The sequence below is a fragment of the Sus scrofa genome, chromosome 14 (genome assembly GCF_000003025.6).
Source record: "Sus scrofa isolate TJ Tabasco breed Duroc chromosome 14, Sscrofa11.1, whole genome shotgun sequence".
NCBI lineage: Eukaryota > Metazoa > Chordata > Mammalia > Artiodactyla > Suidae > Sus > Sus scrofa.
This window is the reverse complement of record NC_010456.5, coordinates 12,911,878-12,933,487: the sequence shown is the minus strand read 5'-3', so window position 1 is coordinate 12,933,487 and position 21,610 is coordinate 12,911,878. Positions and strand designations below refer to the sequence as shown.

The 21,610-nt window shown below is 43.6% G+C and overlaps 1 protein-coding gene across 1 annotated transcript in view; it reads left to right on the top strand.

Annotated features, from left to right (window-relative positions):
• Window positions 1–19,873, top strand: part of KIF13B (kinesin family member 13B) — a 186,829-nt gene extending 166,956 nt beyond the window's left edge. Inside the window, 2 exon segments of the mRNA XM_021072406.1 lie at window positions 15,639–15,701; window positions 19,127–19,873. Of these exon segments, the coding sequence (XP_020928065.1) occupies window positions 15,639–15,701; window positions 19,127–19,489 (426 nt within the window). The 3' untranslated portion in view covers window positions 19,490–19,873.

Genomic DNA, 21,610 nt, shown 5'->3' with positions numbered 1-21,610 from the left:
CTAACCATCTCAGTTTCTCATCATCTCCTGAGTCATTGTCTCCTGCAGCAGCCTACTGATGGGTCTAACTGGCACTATTGCCTTACAAAGTAGCCAGAGTGATCTTCCACGGCCTTACATTATTAGCTCATGGCTTGAAACCTTCTACTGCTTCTCATTGAAATGGAATAAAATCTAAATCTCTTACTACAGCTTATGGTTTCCTTTGTGATCTCACCCCCTGACCTTTATTTTAATCTTTAGTCCCTTTATTTTCTGCTGTGTTCACTGTGCAAAGCCACATTGGCCTTTTTGTTGTTGTTTATCTCCTGAACACATGAAGTTTCTGTTGATCTCAAGAGTTTTTGTACTTGCCTTTCCTCTGCTTGGAACGCCATTTCTTCATCTTTGTGTGGCTACTGGGACTCTAGTACACTGGTCTGCTGCTTGAATAGTTAAGACAGGCTGTCCTGAGGAAGCATGTTTGAGTTTAGAGCAGCCTGGACCCACCAAACTAAAACAGCAGCCTCCAGCATGCATGGTACAGTATATTCCCATATTTAGTCTTCTTGTTAGGAGTTGCTAATAAGTTTATATGTTTATTGGTTATCTCCGCTCTGGAATGTGATCCTTGAGGGCAGAAGCATGGTTGATAGAGAATGTATGTTGGTTGACCATTGACATATACACAGATTATGATATCAGCTAGTTTGTACATACTAATCTTTATCCAGTGGTGTAGAGAACTGTGGTTACAGTTGAGAGGTGAGAGAATCACGTCAGAGTGGAGACTTGAGATATTAAGGCATATTTATGAAGTTTCTTCCCCAGATTGCTACAAGTTCTACTAAAGAAAGATTCTCAAAAGAGGGAAAAACTTGAGGTTATCTTTTGGAATTTAGTTGATCAGAAATGCTTGTGTTCTTTTCATCTTTACTATCCCTGTTAAAGCTTTAAGAGAAGTAAATTATAATTTTAAATGACAATATCAATATAGAGGCTTTCCTTAGTAGGGCCACTTTAAATATGCTTTAAGTCGTTACCACCTAAATGATGTTTTATCCTTGGAATTGGAACACTTCGGTGCCAAAAGAATTTCAAAACAACAGCAACAAGAACAGAGCTGTATTTACTAGACTTTTTTTAATGTTTCCCAAATTTTTTCATAATAATCTTCCCTATAATGGCATCCGGTTCACTTGGAAATCATATCTGATACCTAAAAGTCGAGGTTCTTACTTTTTTGATAATTTTTTTTTCTCCTTGTGGAACCTCCAGGTCCTCCAGGAAAAAGGTTGGCTCATTTCCACCTAGTCTTTGCCTCCATTTTTTTCTGCTGTTGCCCAGAAGTTAAAGGTTCTGTGATCTTTTAGACGTTCTCCAGACTTAACAGCTAAAGATTAGTCAATTATATCTCATGTAATAGATGCCTCATCATTCTTCAGCTGTCTTGCCAGGGTCTTGCTTAGAGTGGAGAGCCCAGGAGTGATGCTCCAATCCCTATCCTTGAAAATAGTGCAGCTGTTATCTTTCTCTTCTGAATAATGTGCTTTCCAAAGTAGCATATGATTGCACTTTTTTTTTGGTCTTTTCTAGGGCTGCACCCTCGGCATATGGAGGTTCCCAGGCTAGGGGTCAAATTGGAGCTGTAGCCTCTGGCCTAAGCCACAGCCGCAGCAACCCTGAATTCGAGCCTTGTCTGTGACCTACACCACAGCTCACCAGCAATGCCAGATCCTTAACCCACTGAGTGAGGTCAGGGGTTGAACCCGTGACCTCATGGTTCCTAGTCCGATTCATTAACCACGGAAACTCCAGATTGCACATTTTTTTAAAGGCAGGCATTTTTAGTTTATTGTGCTTCTGGTAAGTTAGTGTTTCCTTTTTTCTGTTTGCTTGTTTGTTTACACTCTTATCAATGTACTTCTCTTTTATCATGTTGTTTATTTGAAGTATAAAAATACAAATAAGGATCTTTAGATTGATTTCTAAAATTTTCCATCTTGATTTTAGCATTTCTTAGAAAGCAAGATTTCTTTTTTTTCCCCCCTAGGGCCACATCCTTGGAGTATGAAGGTTCCCAGACTAGAGGTCTAATTGGAGCTTACAGCTGCCGGCCTACACTAGAGCCACAGCAATGCCGGATCCAAGCCATGTCTTCGACCTACACCACAGCTCACGGCAACGCCAGATCCTTAACCCACTGAGCAAGGCCAGGGATCAAACCTAAAACCTCATGGTTGCTAGTCAGGTTCATTAATCACTGAGCCACGATGGGAACTCCAAAGCAAGATTTTTTTTTGAATAATTATTTTAAAAATACATTTTTTCTATCATCTGCAAACTTTTGAAGGGCATAGTCTGCATTCGAATCATAAACAAAATATTGAGGGCATAAGAGAGATCTCTGTCACATGCAGCTAGAGATCACTCCTCCAGTCAGACAGATCAACACATTTCAGCCCTACATGCTTGGGAGCTGCCATCTCCAGCCCATGTTTTCCCCTCTCTCTACCGAAGAGATTACGGGAGACTTGGTTAGATACCATTATGAAAATAAAGGGATACCACATCTTCCTCTGTATCACCAGTCTAGTAAGCCCAGGACACAGTTCACGCTGGAAAATGTTCCTAGACCGTCCTGTCCATGCCTGGCTTTGCCATAGCTCCATGTGAAGTATCTAGTGCAGTTTACCAGTAGCACAGAAAAATACACAAACACCCTGATTCTGCTCTCTATTTTGAAACCTCTCTATTTTGATTCTGTTTTTTTATTTGCTGCTAGTGCCTTGTTAGTACACTGATTTCAGTGGCCTATATAAGTAGTCATTAAATAACCAATACCAGATGAAAAAACATACAGTTTTTGGAATAACATCAGAGATAGATACCAGAAAAATAGAAATCAGTGCATATGCCTAAAAGGAACCTGGATCAGTTCTACAGTATAGGAAGGGATAATTACTGATATAATATTGCATAACACTTAGAGAAAATGGAGTTCCCATTGTGGCTCAGTGGTTAACAAACCTGACTAGTACCCATGAGGATGAGGGTTCAATCTCTGGCCTTGCTCAGTGGGTTAAGGATCCCGAATTGCTGTGGCTGTGTGTCAGAGGCCAGCTCCGGCCGCCAGGGTGTGTACACTTTCCCGAAGAAGATGGATGGACGTCGGCTTTTGCATCGGAGACAGCCTCTTTGTCCCTTCTTTCAGGGCGCTGGACTGCTCAAGCTTTATTGGCAATAGTAGTTGATTATATAGACAGTTTTTCACTACAGATTACATTATAGTGTTAAAAGTACATTGGTTAACTATTACATGGTATAGCAGCTATGCATCCTGTTTTAAGATCTCTATCTTAACTAAACTTAGTACTTTGAAGAGGCCATAGACACAAGAATTTGGCATTTACAAACCTTGTTTGTAGACTGGTGCTTATCTTCAAAGCGTTATGGCAGGGAGACAGTGTAAGTAAATATAAACCAATGTAATTAAACTAGCTATCACTAAAAAGCTCTTAAAATCAAGGACAAAACTCACAGCTAGGTTTTTTGGATAAGATATGGCTAACTTCTATGGACCTCATTAAGATCCTAACTCTAAAGTTTACTATATGACTAGTTAATAGATAAACACTATGTTTCAACTAAGTTGGATTTAAATAGGAGAAAATCTTTCAGGATGAAATTCGTATTATATTATTGTTGTAACTTTGTTAAATTGCAAATCACCACAGGAAAATAATAATGGAAAATAAGAATAATAAGTAAATAATCAGGAAAGACTGAGGAAAACTGAATAACAAATAAAACAACAGGAAAGACTAGGTCACCGAGAAACAATCCATGTTCTCCAGCGCAAACATGGAAACTGTTTTCCCAGGAAAGCTCCAATTCTTCCCCATCAACATCAAAGTGAGAGCTGTGTAACCTGAGGCCTGCCCTCGGCTTGTACCGTGCAGGCAGGCTTTTACCCTGACCAGAGGCCCACCTTCGGCATGCACCATTCAGGTGAGCTCCTTTTCTTGGTTAAGAACCTGCCTTCAGGTTTTTCTGCCATCAGGCAAGGTCCTTTTTTTGAGTCCCTGCATTTTCTCGGCTCACCTCAGCTGTGGTGTAGGTCAGCAGCTTTAGCTCCACTTGGGCCCCTAGCTTGGGAACCTCCATATGCTACCAGTGTGGCCCTAAAAGGACAAAAGACAAAAACAAACAAAACCTTAGAGAACATAAATGGGTAGTTACCTCACTTAAGATTTATAATGTGAGTCAGCACCAAAAACTAAACAGAAGCCCCCAGATGGATCAGCAGAGGTAATATGCAGTAACCCAACAAACCATGTAAGATAAGCATACTCTCATTTCTGCCCCACTCCAAACTTTCCCTTTTCATTATTTTCAAAGCCATTTCTCTCTCCATTTCCCACCTAGCTATGACGAAAGATTAAAAATTCTTCCTTTCTCGGAGTTCCCGTCGTGGCGCAGTGGTTAACGAATCTGACTGGGAACCATGAGGTTGCGGGTTCGGTCCCTGCCCTTGCTCAGTGGGTTAACGATCCGGCGTTGCCGTGAGCTGTGGTGTAGGTTGCAGACGCGGCTTGGATCCCGCGTTGCTGTGGCTCTGGCGTAGGCTGGAGGCTACAGCTCCAATTCAACCCCTAGCCTGGGAACCTCCATATGCCGAGGGAGCGGCCCAAGAAATAGCAACAACAACAACAGCAACAACAACAACAAAAAATTCTTCCTTTCTCTGTTTCTGTCCCAAGTTAGTTTGGAGACTTAAAACTCCTTCTCTGGAAGAGTCCCAGTAACAAAGACTCTCATACCAGCCCACCTAAATACCACACTGGGCTTCTCTCGGGCATCATTAGGTGACTCTTAGGTCATTGCACTTGGCTCTGGGTATGTTACTACTAGACAGCCAATGACCAACTAAAAGTCTTTCAGAGAATCACATCAGAAATGATTTATGAGGAAGGATTAAGGGAGTTATTTATAGCTTGACCAAACAATGACTAAGAGTGCTAACTGTATAAGCATTCAGGGGACATCAACACCAAAGACTGGGAAGAATTGTGTAAGGATGTTTCTAGTAAAGCAGCAGGACGAAAGGTACAGAACGACAGAAATGAAATTAACCAAAAGAACGTTAGCAAGCGTGAATGAGTACAGTGATTTATAGATGGCAGTGTAGTCTCCAAAAACCCATGGACTTCTGTCACTTCTATTTTTTAAAAATAAGATTTTGAAAACAAAAATGTTCCCAGTAAGAACTGAGGAATAGAATAGACCCTGTTTCTATGAGTCATTCCTCCCCTTTTCTTTGTTAAATTAGATGAAAGAGAGGCAGAAGTTGTATAATGAAGGAATGATTATTATCAAAAAAAGTACTTTTAATCAGAGTGTCCTTGACATTTTCAAACAAGAATGTTCAATTTCATCCCTCATGCAAAGATACAAACACACAACCATAGTGAAACTCTAATGAAAAAATTAATGTTTATTAACTTGTTCTTTGGAATCAGCAGGTTCTCAGATGAAGATTCTGTTTTTTGTGGGGCAGAGGGGAGCATATTTCAGTATTTGAGAAGATTGAAAAGATTCTTGGGTCTTTTTTTGTAAGATAGAAGTTAATTTATTCTGAAGAATAAAAATTTTTAAAGTGTTTAAAAACAAAGATTCTTCTATTTTACAAAATCATTTGGCTTGAACATATTAATAATGATTTATATTTCCCACTTTTAGGGAGATGTGTTTTTGTTTGTAATCAATTTCTGTCTGAGTTCCAGAAATGCAAAAGATACAGCACTGAAAGAGGTGGCAGCTGACAAAATTGCTGTCTTTGACCTTCTGATGCAAGTTTAGTAACTAATCCGGAAAATAATGAACTGCAATTAATGAAATCTGCACTCATATTCAAGTGTGTTTCTCAGACAGCACATAAAATAATTGAAAGAACTTCCTGCTCTCTAATTAGTTAGATTGAATTAATTTGGCATAATAGGTTTTTTCATGTATCTAGAAGTTTGTGTTCAGATGAAGCTCTTTATGTTCTTCAAACTTAGGTCCTCCAAATGATGTCTTTGATTCATTTGGGGAATTAAAGAGTTAATGCTCACATTTAATTCCCACCCTCAAAAACACACATTTCTGGTCTTTTTTTTTTTTTTTTTTTGGTCTTTTTGGTCTTTTTGCCATTTCTTGGGCTGCTCCCACAGCATATGGAGTTTCCCAGGCTAGGGGTAGAATTGGAGCTGTAGCCACCGGCCTACACCAGAGCCACAGCAACTCGGGATCCGAGCCACATCTGCAACCTATACCACAGCTTACGGCAACTCCGGATCCCTAACCCACTGAGCAAGGCCAGGGATCAAACCCGCAACCTCATGGTTCCTAGTCGGATTCGTTAACCGGTGCGTCACGACGGGAACTCCTGGTCTATCTTTGTTTTATTGTCTGCCCTCTTCATTGACTTGTGTTTGCTTAGGGGTGCCTTGCTGACCAAGAGATGCTTGTCTCCATTTTCAGCACAGCTTCCAGTGAGGTAGATGGACAAAGACTTGGGTAGAGAAAGCCCCACCCTGTGCCTCTCTGCACAGTTGAAAAAATGCTTGGATGGTTCTTCCAGCTTTCATGCCAGCAGTTCCTCCACATGTATAATGGGGAGAAGCAAACAACTACTGATTTTTCCTTTGTGCACTAAGGTGCTGTTTTAGGCTCTTCATACTTGGGCTTCTTTGATGAAACAAGCCGTGTAAATGCTCATCATCAGGATGTCTTAAAGATTCATCATCTTAAATAACTAAATAAGAAAAAGGATCTTATCTCCGTTTTGTTTTCCCTTGCCCTTTATCTTTGCACCAGAAATGTATGAATATTGACATACATAGAGCCACTAAGCTGACAGGCTGTCTTCAGAATCAGCATAGGTAGTTGATCTGAAAATCAATAAAGAAGATAGTCTCAGGCAGTATAGGAGTTGATTGATGAGACCTCGGTCTGTCACTCATTTTTCAAAGTGGGCATTGTATACGTCTGCGTGATTCTCTAGACTGGGGGTTGGCAAATGTTTGTGGTAAAGTTTAGGCTTTGCAGTCCACACAGTTGCTGTGAGAACTAGCTGTAGACGATCCTAAACAATGGATCTGGTTTTGTTGCAATAAAACATGTATTTATAACTCCTAAATTTGAATTTCATATAATTTTTACATGTCACAAAGTATTCTTTTATTTTCAACATTTTCAAAAGGCAGAAAAACATTCTTAGCTTTCCAGGGCACACCAAGCTGGGGACAGTCTAGATGTACACCCTGTTTTTAAACTAACAGCCATTCGGTGTTTCATCATTCATTGACACTTGAAAAACGAAGTGGATGGAGTGACTATTACATCTTTTTAAAAAACAAATTTTTTTCTCATTATTACGTATATTTTAGCAATTATGTAGAAATTTAAAAAGCTAGCTAAATTCTAAAAAATAAGCTGTCTAATTTCTGACAATACTAGTATTTTCCGAAATATTAGTATTTAAAATTTTCTATATATAGGATCTCAAATAAGTTGGACTAACATGTATGTAATAGAGTGAAATAAAAAAGCTCTTTGGATGGGCTTATTCACCTTTATCAACTGTGATAAAATAATTTACTTATTGATAGAAGAAATGGGTCTTTTAGTTGTTTTATATAATTAAAATTAAATAAGAATATTGAGTTTCAGACCCTGAGTGTCTATTTCTGAGGAGGAGGATTATGTTTATGTTTGGTTTTAAATACATTGTATCCCCCATTCCTGGCACAGCCTTTAGTGTGTAGTAGGCATATGCTTCCTGTTTGCAAATGGGTAAATTAAGGAAATCCAAAGTTCTTTGTTTGAAAGAAGATGGAATTAATATTGTATCTTGATTGGCTTTGGAACTAATAAACAAGTAGAAACTTTCATTTTTTTTTTTTTTTTGGTCTTTTTGCTATTTCTTGGGCCACTTCCGAGGCATATGGAGGTTCCCAGGCTAGGGGTCGAATCGGAGCTGTAGCCACCGGCCTACGCCAGAGCCACAGCAATGCGGGATCCAAGCCGTGTCTGCAACCTACACCACAGCTCACGGCAACGCCGGATCCTTACCCCACTGAGCCAGGCCAGGGATCGAACCCGCAACCTCATGGTTCCTAGTCGGATTCGTTAACTACTGCGCCACGACGGGAACTCCGAAACTTTCAATTTTTATTAGAGGAGCTTTCAGAGAAAATTGTTGGATTGTTTAAAAATGTGCTTGTAATAAGCCAACCTAGAAATATCTTTGAAGACAACACACGAAATTCCAGTGATTAGGATTTTTTTTTTTAATTTTTTATTTTTTTGCTTTTTAGGACCGCACCCGTGGCACATGGAGATTCCCAGGCTAGAGGTCCAATCAGAGCTATAGCTGCTGGCCTACACCACAGCTCACAGCAACACCAGATCCTTAACCCACTGAGTAAGGCCAGGGATGGAACCCGCAACCTCACGGTTCCTAGTCGGATTCGTTAACCACTGCACCACGACGGGAACTCCCCCATGATCCTTTAAAAATGTACTGAGTGCTTACTGTGTGCCAGGGATTGTATATGCATCAGCTCAACTATAGTGCTGTCCAATGGAAATAAAATACAAATTACACATGTCATTTTAAATATTCTAACAGATTTAAAAAAAGAAAAAATCAAATTAATTTTGATCAAATAACTTACTTAACCCAGTATATTCATAATATTGTCATTTCAACATGTAATCAATATTAAAAACTTACTGAGTTATCCTACATAGTTCTCAATATCAGCTGTATATTTTATATTTCTAGCACATCTCAATTTGGATACTAAAGTTTCCTCAGAAATACTTGATCTGTATTTAGAGTTCATAAAGTTGAAAAAATAGATTCACATGCCCAAGCCATTCCAAACATACTTAAAGGCAATTCAGCTTTAAGATTTGCATATTATTAATTAAAACTAAGTAAAATAGAAAATTCACTTCCTCAATCACACCAGCCGCATTTCAAGTGCTCAGAAGCCATGTGGTTGGTGGCCGCCATGCTGGACAGCGCAGAGTTAGATGCAGAGGAAGGTGAGGCTCAGGAAGGCTAAGCCTCTTGTCTATGGTTACAAAGCCCAGTGAGTAGCAGAACTGAGACTTACACTTTAGACACGTAATGCACAATTGTGATTTTAAGAGATTTCACTGGATTTGATTAAAAATAGCAAGTTACTATATTTGTAGAGTGAGTAAGTCTGTAATATTCTAAGGAGAGACTGGTCATGCCATGAAAATACACTGAGTAGGATCTAACCATAACTTCTTTTTTTTCTTTTTGCCCATTCCTTCTTAAAAAATTATCTCTGGGCATTGAGGAATCATTGACAATTTTAAAGCCAGAGAATGACATGGTCAAATTTGTGTCTTGGAAAGCTCTTCTAAGGTGGATTGGAAGAGGAAGAATCTATTCAAGTGTATGTTCAAACCTCACGAAGGATTGTAATATTGGTGAGAAGAAACGAAGTCACTTTCCTGTGCTTAGCACATAGATGCTTTTTTAAAAATTGAACTATACTTGATTTATAGTGTTGTGTTGATTTCTGCTGTATAGCAGAGTGATTCAGTTACACACACACACAGTTTTAAAAAATAATCTTTTCCACTATGGTTTACTACAGGACATTGAATATGGTTCTCTATGAAGTTCCCGTCATGGCTCAGTGGAACTGAATCTGACTGGTATCCATGAGGATGCAGGTTTGATGCCTGGCCTTACTCAGTGGGTTAAGGATCCAGAGTTGCTGTGAGCTGTGGTGTAGGTTGCATTTGGGCTTGGATCTGGTGTGGCTGTGGCGTAGGCATAGGCAGGAGGCTACAACTCTTGATTCAACCCCTAGCCTGGGAACCTCCATGTGCCACAAATGTGGCGGTAAAAAAGACAAGGAAAAAAAGTACAGTTCTCTGTTCTATACAGTGGGACCTTGTTGTATATCTCCTCCATGTTTAATAGCTTACATCTGTTAACCCCAACTTTCCCACAACCCCCTCTCCCTAGGCAACCATAAGTCTGTTCTCCTTGTCCATGAGTCTGTTTCTTTTTTGTAGATAGCTTCATTTGTGTCATATTTTAGATACTACATATAAGTGGTATCATGTGGTATCTGTCTTTCTCTTTCTTACTTCACTTAGTATGATAATCTCTAGTTGCATCCATACTGCTGCGAATAGCAATATTTCATTCTTATAGCTGAGTAGTATTTTCATTGTACGTATGTACCACATCTTATTTATCCATTCATCTGTTGACAGACATTTAGGTTGTTTCCTTATCTTGGCTATTGTGAATAGTGCTGCTATGAATATAGGGGTACATGTATCTTTTTGAATTATAGTTTTGTCTAGATATATGCCTAGGAGTGGGATTGCTGGATCATATGGTAACTCTATCCTTAGTTTTCTGAGGAACCTCCATACTGTTTTTCATAGTGGCTATACCAATTTGAATTCCTGCCAGCAGTGTAGAGGGTCCCCTTTTCTCCACATCTTCTCTAGCATTCGTTATTTGTAGCCTTATTAATGATGGTCATTCTGATTGGTCTGAGGTGGTACCTCAATGTAATTTTGATTTGCACCTCTCTAATAATTAGTGATGTTGAACATTTTTTCATGTGCCTGTTGGCCATTTGTATTTCTTCTTGGAAGAAATGTCTCTTTATGTCGTCTTCTCATTTTGGGTTGTTTGTTTTTTTGTTGTTGAGTTGTATGAGCTGTTTGTATATTTTGGAAATTAAGTCCTTGTCAGTCGCATCATTTGCAAATATTTTCCCCCATTCTGTAGGTTGTCTTTTTATTTATGGTTTCCTGCAAAAGCGTATAAGTTTGATTAGGTCTGATTTGTTTATTTTTGCTTTTATTTCTATTGCCTTGGGAGGTTGACCTAAGAAAACATTGGTACAGTTTATGTCAGACAATGTTTTGCCTATGATCTCTTGTAGGAGTTTTATGGTGCTGTGCCTTATGTTTAAGTCTTTAAGCCATTTTGAATTTATTTTTGTCTATGATGTGAGGGTGTGTTCTAACTTTATTGATTTACATGTGACTGCCCAGCTTTCCCAGTGCCACTCACTGAAGAGCTCTCTTTTCCTCATTGTATATTCTTGCCTCTTTTGTCAAAATTAATTGACCGTAGGTGTGTGGATTTATTTCTGGGCTCTCTATTGGTTCACATATCTGTTTTAGTGCCAGTACCACATTGTTTTGATTATTGTAGCTTTGTAGTATTGTCTGAAGTCGGAGGATTATGCTTCCTGCTTTTGTTCTCTTTCCTTAGGATTGCTTTGGCAATTCCAGGTCTTTTATGTTTCCATATAAATTTTAGGATTATTTGTTCTAGTTCTGTGAAAAATGTCATGGGTAATTTGCTAAGGGTCACATTAACATAATTGCTTTGGGTAGTATGGCTATTTTAACAATATTAATTCTTCCAATCTAAGAGCAGACAGACTGACACATCAGTGTCACTGAAAGGAGCATGTGGCAGGTAGGGTAATAGTGTCTGTGGTGAGGACCAGCTGGTGACTGCCCACCATCCTAACCAGGTGGAATTGCTTAAAGCACTCCTATAGATGAGATGACTGTTTTCGAGATGTGCAACCTAGAGGTGATCAGCTTACAGAAGGACTGAAGGATCAATTCAAGTGCTGAGTTACTCATTTAAAGTAAGAACTATAACTGCCACGCAGATAAAAGTACTGGCGTCATCACAGCCAGCACAGTCTTATCCATAACCCCTGGAAAGCCATAGGCTGCTTACGACGAGCCCGTGGTGGGCGTGGGAGATGGCTGGCTGTGTGAGCTGGATCACGAGGATGTCACTGGGCAGTACCTGGAGTGTCCATCTGCACCAGCGCTGGGAGCACTGCCAGCTTTCCTCCTGTCACTTCCAGCCTCACCGCCCTGCCTCTGATTAACATAACCTTTAAAATTTTATTTATATTGATTAGCCTATTGCTGATTCTTGCTCTTTAGGTAATTGTATGTGTCTGATTTTATCTAATGTTTATTACTTTTATCAGAACACAGTCAAAGATGAGGAAGTATTTTATTTATGTGCACGTCCCTGCTTGGTGGTGCTCCTTATGTTTTTCTCACTTTACCAGAGTGAAAAATCAAAGGTTGGCTATTGGGTATTTATAGCAGAAATAAATCTTACACCTCTTGTATTTATATTGTGCTTGGATTAAGAGACTGGTTAGAGTTTAAAAAGACTAAGAGGATCATATTCACTTAAGAACTGTTATAAAATGACATTTAAGAATTTATCAAATTGGGGATTCCTGTCGTGGCACAGCGGAAATGAATCCAATTAGGAACCATGAGGTTGTGGGTTTGATCCCTGGCCTTGCTCAGTGGGTTAAGGATCCGGAGTTGCTGTGAGCTGTGGTGTAGCTTGCAGATGTGGCTTGGATCTGGCATGACTGTGGCTGTGGTTGGCAGCTATAGCTCCCATTGGGCCCCTAGACTGGTAACCTCCATATGCTGCAGGTGTGGCCCTAAAAAGCAAAAAAAAAAAAAAAAAAAAAAAGAATTTATCAAAATCAGGGTAAGGAGTGATTATTAGAAAAGGTTCATTTTCAAACAAGAAAAAAATGCATCGGAAAATTCAGAATTGGAGTTCCTTTTGTGGCTCTGTGTTTTAAAAGCCGACATGGTATTCATGAGGTCATGGGTTCAATCCTGGCCTCGGTCAGTGGGTTAAGGATCCGGTGTTGCCATGAGCTGTGGTGTAGGTCGCAGATGCAGCCCAGATCCAGCATTGCTATGGCTGTGGCGTAGGGTGGCAGCTGTAGCTCCAATTTGACCCCTAGCTTGGGAACTTCCATATGCCTCAGGTGCAGCACTAAAATGCAAAAGTCAAAAAATAAAAATAAAAATATAGATGAATGAGACATAATCCCTCCCCTGCAGAGAGCTTGCGGTTACAAGGGGGGTTCCCTCAGTGACATGTCAGCAGATAGAGGGACGATGTCATAGGTGCTGTGATGTGTGTGTGTCAGGGTTGATAGTGGAGGCCGGGGGTATTTCTCCCTGCAATGCTTGAGCTAAAACTTAGAGATGACTAGGTCTTCCCCAGGAGGAACATGATTCCCTAGTGAAAGGGGCAACGCCAGGAAGGCTCTAGAGAAGCCACGTGTTCGACTCAGAGTAGGTTAGCGTAATAAGCATGGGAAGGTGCAGCCTCTTGAGAGGCGAGGTTCTCTCATGTCATGGCAAAGAGTTAAAACTGTACTCCCGCAAAGAGGTCTCCAAGTTAGCTTTTATCCCTAGTTAGGAAATTCCGAGCTTGTCTGCTCTGCTTTCATTCAGGTAAAAGCCAGGGTTTAAAAAAGACAAGATACAGTGTGAGAAGTGAACATCACCTTTCCCCGGAAACCCTTCTGAGCAGCCCTCTGCCTGTGACCTGCTTATCCACTAGTCTTGAGCTGTGCGCAGACTGCGCACTTGTGGCTTCAGCTGGCCTGAGGATGCAGCCCCTTCTCTCCCTGTCACTGACCCCCTGGGCACAGGTGCCTGCATTTAACCATTAGGCAAATGCCTCTGAGCCTTGGTTTCTGTAGTGTGAAATGTAGGTAATTATATTCATGTGCCTCATGGGACTTCTCCTTAATATTTATAGCTGCCAAATACTTTGCAGTCATTTTTATTAATAGTTACCAGATGTGTCGTAAGGATTAATGAACTTATGATCTGAAATGTTTTGAGCTCTAGAAATAGGAGGCAGCCGCCTGCACAGGGGCTATGTAAAAGAGCATTAAAATGCAAACAATACCATTTGGAAATGTGAGCTGTTATGTGTGAAGGATAAATGACACACTGAAGATTTCAGTACACTTTGTAGGTGTTTTTTGGTACCCTTACTAGTGTTGCTAAGTCACCACAAGCCATTGCCAAATACAGAATGCTCGTACCCCACCTTGCCCAGCCCCCGGCCCCTGCACTCATGTACATACACGTGCATGCTGTTCCTGCTGAGGCCACCATCACCTGTTCTTCCTGGGTACCTCTGCCTCCCTAGCCAGTTGTTCCCAGGTATTTAGTAGTCCCCTTCATATCTCTGAATTTTCATTTCTATTTCCTTTTCCTCTTACTACCCAAATTCAGGCTTTTGTATTATTGGCTCTCCACTGAAGCATCGAAACAACTGCTTAATTATCTTTCCAGGTTTTCTATCTCCCCTATTTAAGGGTTAATATTCTGTAAGGCTAGTTCTCATCTTGGCTTCATTCAGTATGTTTGATAGCTCCTCATTGCCATGAAGATCCACCATAAGCTTACAGGGCCCTCTCTGCCCACCTCCAGCCTCCTTTCCTTCTGTCCAGTGCTGGTCAGTCTAGGTCATTCTCTCTCCTGAGACCTCCTGGGCAGGGAGGTAGGAAGAGGGAACTCACCAGATACAGAAGGCAGCCGCCTTTGTCACCTAGCTCTTCATGTCTGAAGTGTCCCTTGGCCCTGGGAAAAGCCGTTCCATCTTCAAGGCCTGTCTCAAAGTGCAGTCTTTCCCATGGAGGGGTTCTAGACCTGGTCCCTGGATGATCTCTTGCTCCTCAGAATCACCTCTGCTTTTGACACTCTCATTCTGGTAGCTGTCATTGTTGATGTCTTTGTTTTTTGCATACATGTCCTTCCCCTAGTCTGGATTGTCACTCTAGCGATAGTGAGCCCATGTCCTTCTGGTCTCTGTGTCCCACAGTGCTATTGCAGGGCCTGGTACACCTGAGGCTGGAAGCTTTGTTGAGCTGAGTTTATACATCGACTCAGAGCCCCAGTTAATTTCACGTAGGGTGGGCTTATGGAAACCTTTTGAAGTGTATAAAAGCAGAGTGCATGCTATAGGGCAGCCTTCTGTACGGTTATCTGGCTTCCATTAGAACTGGCACACAGCCGACCTTATGTGTCTGTGTCCTCACCCTCGACAGCATGTGCTCTGGGAGAGCAGTATCTACTCCTGTGGCTGGGCCCTTATCTCTGCAGAATGAATCCCTTCTAGCACTGTTCTCCCAAAGGCAGTACCAAGCATAATTGGATGTTGCTGTGTCATTGCTAAATTGTGGTTTTTAGTGTGTGAACTCAGGTTAGAAGCCCCTTCAGTGGGCCATCTTGTTCCAGGTGGGCTCTTCTCCTTTCGGCTAAGAGCTGGGCTGCCAACTAGGAAGCAAGGCTTTGGCGTCCAGCCTCAGTGCCTGCAGACTCTGTGTGAGGAGCCTTGACAGTGGAGCCTCAGGGCCAGGGGAGGGAACTGGGAATCTCCCCCGACAGTTTGGACTATATAATAGATTGGAGACCCAATAAGAGGAAAGACACCTGTACGGTGTAGAAACAAACTCCGCCGCCCTCCCCCGCCCCCCGTTTTGACTCCTGCTGGATTGGGGGGTGGGAGTCTGTTCTGTATCCAGGGCCTCTTAGAACTGAGCATTCTGAGGTGGGGTTCATGCCTGCTAGGCGGTGACTTGTCTGATTTCCTCGAAGTTGTAAAAGTTCACTTTGGGTGGGTCCCCCGATGGCTGTCTCCTTTGTCCAGTTGCATCCTTCTCGGGCCATCTCTGTTCTGCTTCTCCGGATCCCCGTGCCCACCTGTCCATTTGTTTCCTCAGCCCGTGCCCCGGATAATGGTGCAGTCTGCCCTCCCGGATGGCGGGATGCCCAGGATGGCAGAGGTGAGTCAGCCGGGCCGGGGTGGTGCCTTCACTGGTGGCTGCCCCACATACGGCGGGTGGCCCCGATGCTCTCATTGTTGGGTCCACACCTGTGCTTTTTTATTTTAGCATTCCCATTTTGATCATTATAATGTAGGTCACTGTCTTCTTCCTCTATATTTTGCTTGTTACACTTTTCTATTTTCAACTTGTTAATCATATGATTGCTAAACTTTTAGGTGCTTGACTGCTAATGTAGTCTGCTGCTTTAATAGCCCACTGCTAGGCAGAGGCGATTTCTATAAACAGAACAATCTCCTTATTCTAAGTGTTGGCTTAATTCTCAGTTTTACATTTCATTCTGATTCATGATATCAGCGTGAAAAGACTGATGCTAAGCTAGGGAGAAAATAGTCTCTTATGATCTCCTGCAGATGAACAGCACTTCTGATCTTATGAATAGCAAATCTATTTTCTCCCACTGTGCGTTCATTCTCTTAGGAAATGCTGTATCTTCATAGGAAAATTTTATTTATTAAAACAACAGCAAAGGAGGACAAGTAATTTGAAAGAATTCAGATGGCCAAGAATTCACTCCTTTCTAAACAGTCCTGTTTCCATCTAGGACATCCTCGGAGTGCACGAATGCAACTGAAGGTAGTCCTGTGACATCCACATCCCCACCCCCTCCCCAGGAGTCAGTTTATTATTTTGCCAAGGCAGGACTGGGGCCCCCAGGCTGGTAGGGCAGAATGGGGCCGAGTCCCTCTCCTGAGGGCGTTGCGTGCGCGCAGCCTGGGCAGCTTTGCTGAGCATCCTGCTGGTTTCTCATGTCCAGGTGCTCCTGGCAGCTCTAGGAATGGCAGGGTAAAGGGTAACCAGAAGGTGGCAGGGAGGTTCCCACACACACACCCACTCATGTTAAGTGGGAGCAGCCGCCCGCAGGGCCGGGAGGAAGATGTGAGGTGCATTCGGCTCCTCGGGGAAAGCAGGTAATCAGGCCCAACTCCACCTTGCATCTCCTCCTCAGTGTTGCCTGGATCTGACCTCTGATCCTGGCCTTTTCACTTCCTGGAGGCCCTGGGTGAATCCTTTCACCTCTTTGAGGCATGGTGTAAAGTGAGTACTTGCAGGCCCACATCAGAGGGTTCAGTGGCAGCTAATGGGGTGACAGCAGGAAGCTCTCAGGAACTGTCTCTGGACTGTCTCCTCCGGCCAGGCCTAGCTGCCCTGAGCAGACAGCAGATCCCATCCGTGGCAGGGTCTCACACAGGTTATTTCAGGACCGTAGTTATTGTTCAGATTCTAGACTCTTGTGATTCTCTTTGTGTACTCCTCCCTGCTTGGTCAGTGATAGTAAATATAAAGTAGAACAGAATAAATAAAACATGTACAAGTTGCAAAAGAAAAATGATTGAAGGATTGCCTAATCTTTTAGAGTATTTATGCTGGTGACAGTTATTGATCTATTGGATTTAGTAAATTTTGCAGCCCAGAGATCCATCACAAAAATGGGTTGTTAATCTCAAGAGGTGCCGTTAATTTCGTACCCTGAGAGTGTGCCTTGTGGGGGAAGGAGGGCCTCTGGAGACAGGAATATAGATGACAGTTCACGTGAAAATGTATGATTTATCAAACTGCTGAGTTAAGCCAAGTAACTGTAAGAGACTTATAGATCTCAGCTGTTTCCCAGTTCAAATAAATCCTGTATTTCAAATGGAAAATGGCCATTCCTGTGATATAAATAATCTCTCCGTAAATATTGAAAACATATTTCTTTTTCTGAGCAGCACCCCTCTCCACCCACCAGCCCACTCCCCACCCTGTCTCTTGTCCCCTGTCATTGTGCATTGGAAATAGAAAGATAATCCACCACCCTCTCCAAATGGCTTCAGTTATCATGGAAGAACACCTTAGCGCACCTCTGAAACCATGGCGTGTGGGCGCACAGTGGCTGTCATCTTCCCCGGGAGATGGGCTAGTCACTGCTGGAGGGACTGGGACATGCTGGCAGGAGAGGGGAGACCAGCGCAGCTCTGTCCTCGCTCAGCCTCTGCTTGCAGGGCTGGCTGCTCCTCAGCCTGCGTCTCCCGGGATCAGAGGCCCTGACCTGAGACGTGGGGCCAGCCTTGAGCAGCAGCTGGAAAGATGGCCTCTTTGATAAAGGGCCCAGCTCGTGGGCCTCCCCGCCTGCAGGCCCCAGGGTGGTGCTTCCTGCCTGAGCTGGTTGAGCTGTGCTGTGGTACTGTTGCACTTCCAGGGTCTCTGTTGAGCCCACCCTTTCCATTTGGCCTCCAGTGATCCTCTCAGTCTCCCTGTGATGTCGGTGTTGGGCAGGGGACCTGTTTCTTAGTCTGAGTGCAGGGGGTGGGAGGTGTCTCTGGTAACCATGGAATGGGATTCATGGTTCTCACCACCAAGCGGTTCTCGGATACCAGCTGGTTGCCCTCCAGTTAACTCCACTCTGACCCCATCTGCCCAAAGACAGCAGCAGATTCCACCCGTTAAGGGCTCAGTACCACAGGACTGCCTCCACTTCCCATGCCAGTCCCAAGTTCAAGGGCTTCACCCTCCACGGTTCAGTTCATTTTCTAGAGGGACTCACAGAACTCAGAGAAACATTTTAGTCACTAGAGTATCAGTTTTTTATGAAAGGATATGACACGGAAACAGGCAGATGATGTGGAGGGCAAGGGTGGGAAAGGAGGGGGCGCCACCCTGCCCTCTCTGGGCCCAGCACGGTCCAGATCTCTCTCCCCTGTTCACCAGCCCAGACAGAGCTCTCAGAACCCTGTCCTTTTTGGGTTTATAGAGGACTTATTACAGAGGCATGATTGAATCATTGTCCTTTAGTGACTGATTCAAACCTCCAGCCCCTCGGCAAAGGTTAGGCATGGGATGGAAAGTTCCAACCCTCTAGTCACATGGTTAGCCCTCCTGGCCACCAGCCCCTTCCTAGGGGCTTTCCAGAAGGCACCCCATTAATAAGTAACCTCAGATGTGGTCGAAAGGGGCTTCTTAGGAGTATCAGGAAACTTTTATTGTTCTTACCCCTTAGGAAATCCCAAGGGTTTTAGGAGTTCTGTGCCAAGAATGGGACTGAGACCAAATATGTATTTCTTACTAGAAATCACAGTTTCATAGGCAGCTGTAGTATCACCAGTTTATGGAAAGGCGAGGGGATGAGGGGCGCCGGCAGTGACTGGCTCAGCCCAGTTGGAGTGGTGGCAGACACGGCCTTAGAGCCAAGTGGTCTCCTGTTTGGTACGCAGAGGGCGGGGCGTGCAGAGGAGCTGGGGAACCGTGTGGGAACCTCCAGGATGCAGGGCTGCTCTCTCCCCACCATCGAAGCTGTAGCGAAGCACTGACGTCTCCACTGATCCTCAGAAGTCATCTCAAGTCTGGGCAGTAAAGAGTAACTCCGAATTCTCCCCTCCCCACTTTAGGTGCCCCGAGAGAGCGCAGGGTTGCGCGTCACCCCGGACGTGGCTGTGCCGGCTGCCCCTGCGCCCAAGACCACTTCTGGCTCCCCGGCCCTCGAAGGCGCCGACGGGCCACCCAGCCCCCTGAGCGAGGCGTCCAGCGGCTACTTCTCGCACAGTGTCTCCACCGCCACCCTTTCCGACGCATGCGGCCCTGATGTCATGGCCTCGTCCCCTCCGGCCCCGGTCCTGCCGGCCCTGCCGCTTCCCGCACACCACCCGGCCCTGGGGACCAGCCGGCCCAGGAAGGGGCTTTGGCGGCAGCGGAGAAGCAGGACGAGGCAGCAGGCGCCTTCCAGCCCCGGGCGAAGTCGGCCGCTGGCCTAGAGCCCGACGTCTCCAAGCCTCAGCCGCCTCCTGAGCCCCGCTCCCAGCCGCCCGCCCCCGCATCCCCGTTCCGGATCCAGAAGGTGCGGACCTCTGAGCTGAAGTCGTTCACGCGTATGCTGGGCGGGGACCCTGGCGGCCCCGCGGGGACCGAGGAGGATCCGCCAGCCTCTGGGGGGCCAGGCGACAGCAGCGCCGGGGGACAGCCCCTGGGAAAGCTGGACGTTTCCTCCGATTCTGAAGAAGCCAGTGAAGTCCCGAGTGGCTCAAAGAGGGAGAATATGTCACCGTGGGCACCAACAAGACGGGCATCGTGAGATACGTGGGGCCCACCGACTTTCAGGAGGGCACGTGGGTCGGAGTGGAGCTCGACTTACCCTCAGGTGAGTGGTGCTTGTTAGGGACAGGGTCCTGGCATCAGAGGTGACTCACCATGCTGACTGTGGGCTGGCGCCACCCCTGCCCAGCGCCTGCTCTGTGCCCTTGGACACATCTCTGTCTTCTCAGAACTGTCCTTTTCAAAATCAGAAATTTTATCTAGATAAGAACTTCTTAAACGTTTAAGAATCAGATTTTCTTTTTTCAACATGTAGAAATTTCTCAGGAATCTAAGACATTAATTGAAATGAATTTGAATCCTGGTTTTTGTTTCTTCAGTCACAGAAGTATCTGCATTTGAACTGTCACAACAGCTCTACTGCTTGCTCAGTTCTGGTCAGACACACCACCTGGGTGTAGGTGCAGGTGTTCCTAAGACATCCCCAGGGTCCTGGGACCCCCCACCATCCAAGAGCCTTGTGGGCTCGCTAGTCTTTTAAGTTTGTAAAATGGCTCACCTCCAAGCCAAGAAATCATCATTTTTAGAAAAACAGGTAGCAGGTGCCCTCTAGGACTGAGAATAGGACTTAGGGAAATACATTGTCCTGCAGATTTTTTTTTTTAACTTTTATTTTTTAAATTTTTTAATAGTTATTTCCCCAATACAATTCCTACTGTAGAGCATGGTGACCCAGTTACACATACATGTACACATTCTGTTTTTGCACATTATCATGCTCCACCGTAAATGATTATAGTTCCAGTGCTACACAGTAGGATCTCATTGCTAATCCATTCCAAAGGCAATAGTTTGTATCTATTAACCCCAAGGACTGCATTCATCCCACTCCCTCCTCCTCCACCTAGCAACCACAAGTCTATTATTCTCCAAGTCCATGATTTTCTTTTCTGTGGAAAGGTTCATTTGTGCCTTATATTAGATTCCAGATATAAGTGATACCATGTGGTATTTGTCTTTATCTTTTTGACTTACTTCACTCAGTATGAGAGTCTCTAGTTCCATCCATGTTGCTGCAAATGGCATTATGTCATTGTTCTTTTATGGCTGAGTAGTATTCCATTGTTTATATATACCACATCTTCCTAATCCAATCATCTGTCGATGGACATCTGGGTTGTTTCCATGTCTTGCCTATTGTGAATAGAGCTGCAGTGAACATGTGGGTGCATGTGTCTTTTTTAAGGAAAGTTTTGTCTGGATATTTGCCCAAGAATGGGATTGCTGGATCATATGGTAGTTCTGTGTATAGATTTCTAAGGTATCTCCATACTGCTCTCCATAGTGATTGTACCAGCTTACATTCCCACCAATGGTGTAGGAGGGTTCCCTTTTCTCCATACCCCTCCAGCATTTGGTTTTGGCCATTCTGACTGGTGTGAGGTGGTATCTCATGGTAGTTTTAATTTGCATTTCTCTAAATCAGTGATGTTGAGCATTTTTTCATGTGCTTGTTGGCCAACTGTACGTCTTCCTTGGAAAATGTCTATTCAGGTCTTTTGCCCATTTTTCCATTGGGTTGTTGGCTTTTTGGCTGTTGAGTTGTATAAATTGCTTGTATATTCTACAGATTAAGCCCTCATCCGTTGCATCATTTGAAACTATTTTCTCCCATTCTGTAAGTTGTCTTTTTTTTTTTTTTTTCTTTTTGGTTTCCTTTGCTGTGCAAAAGCTTGTCAGTTTGATTAGGTCCCACTGGTCTATTTTTGCTCTTATATCTGTTGCTTTAGGACTCTGACCTGAGAAAATACTGATAAGGTTGATGTCAGAGAATGTTTTGCCTA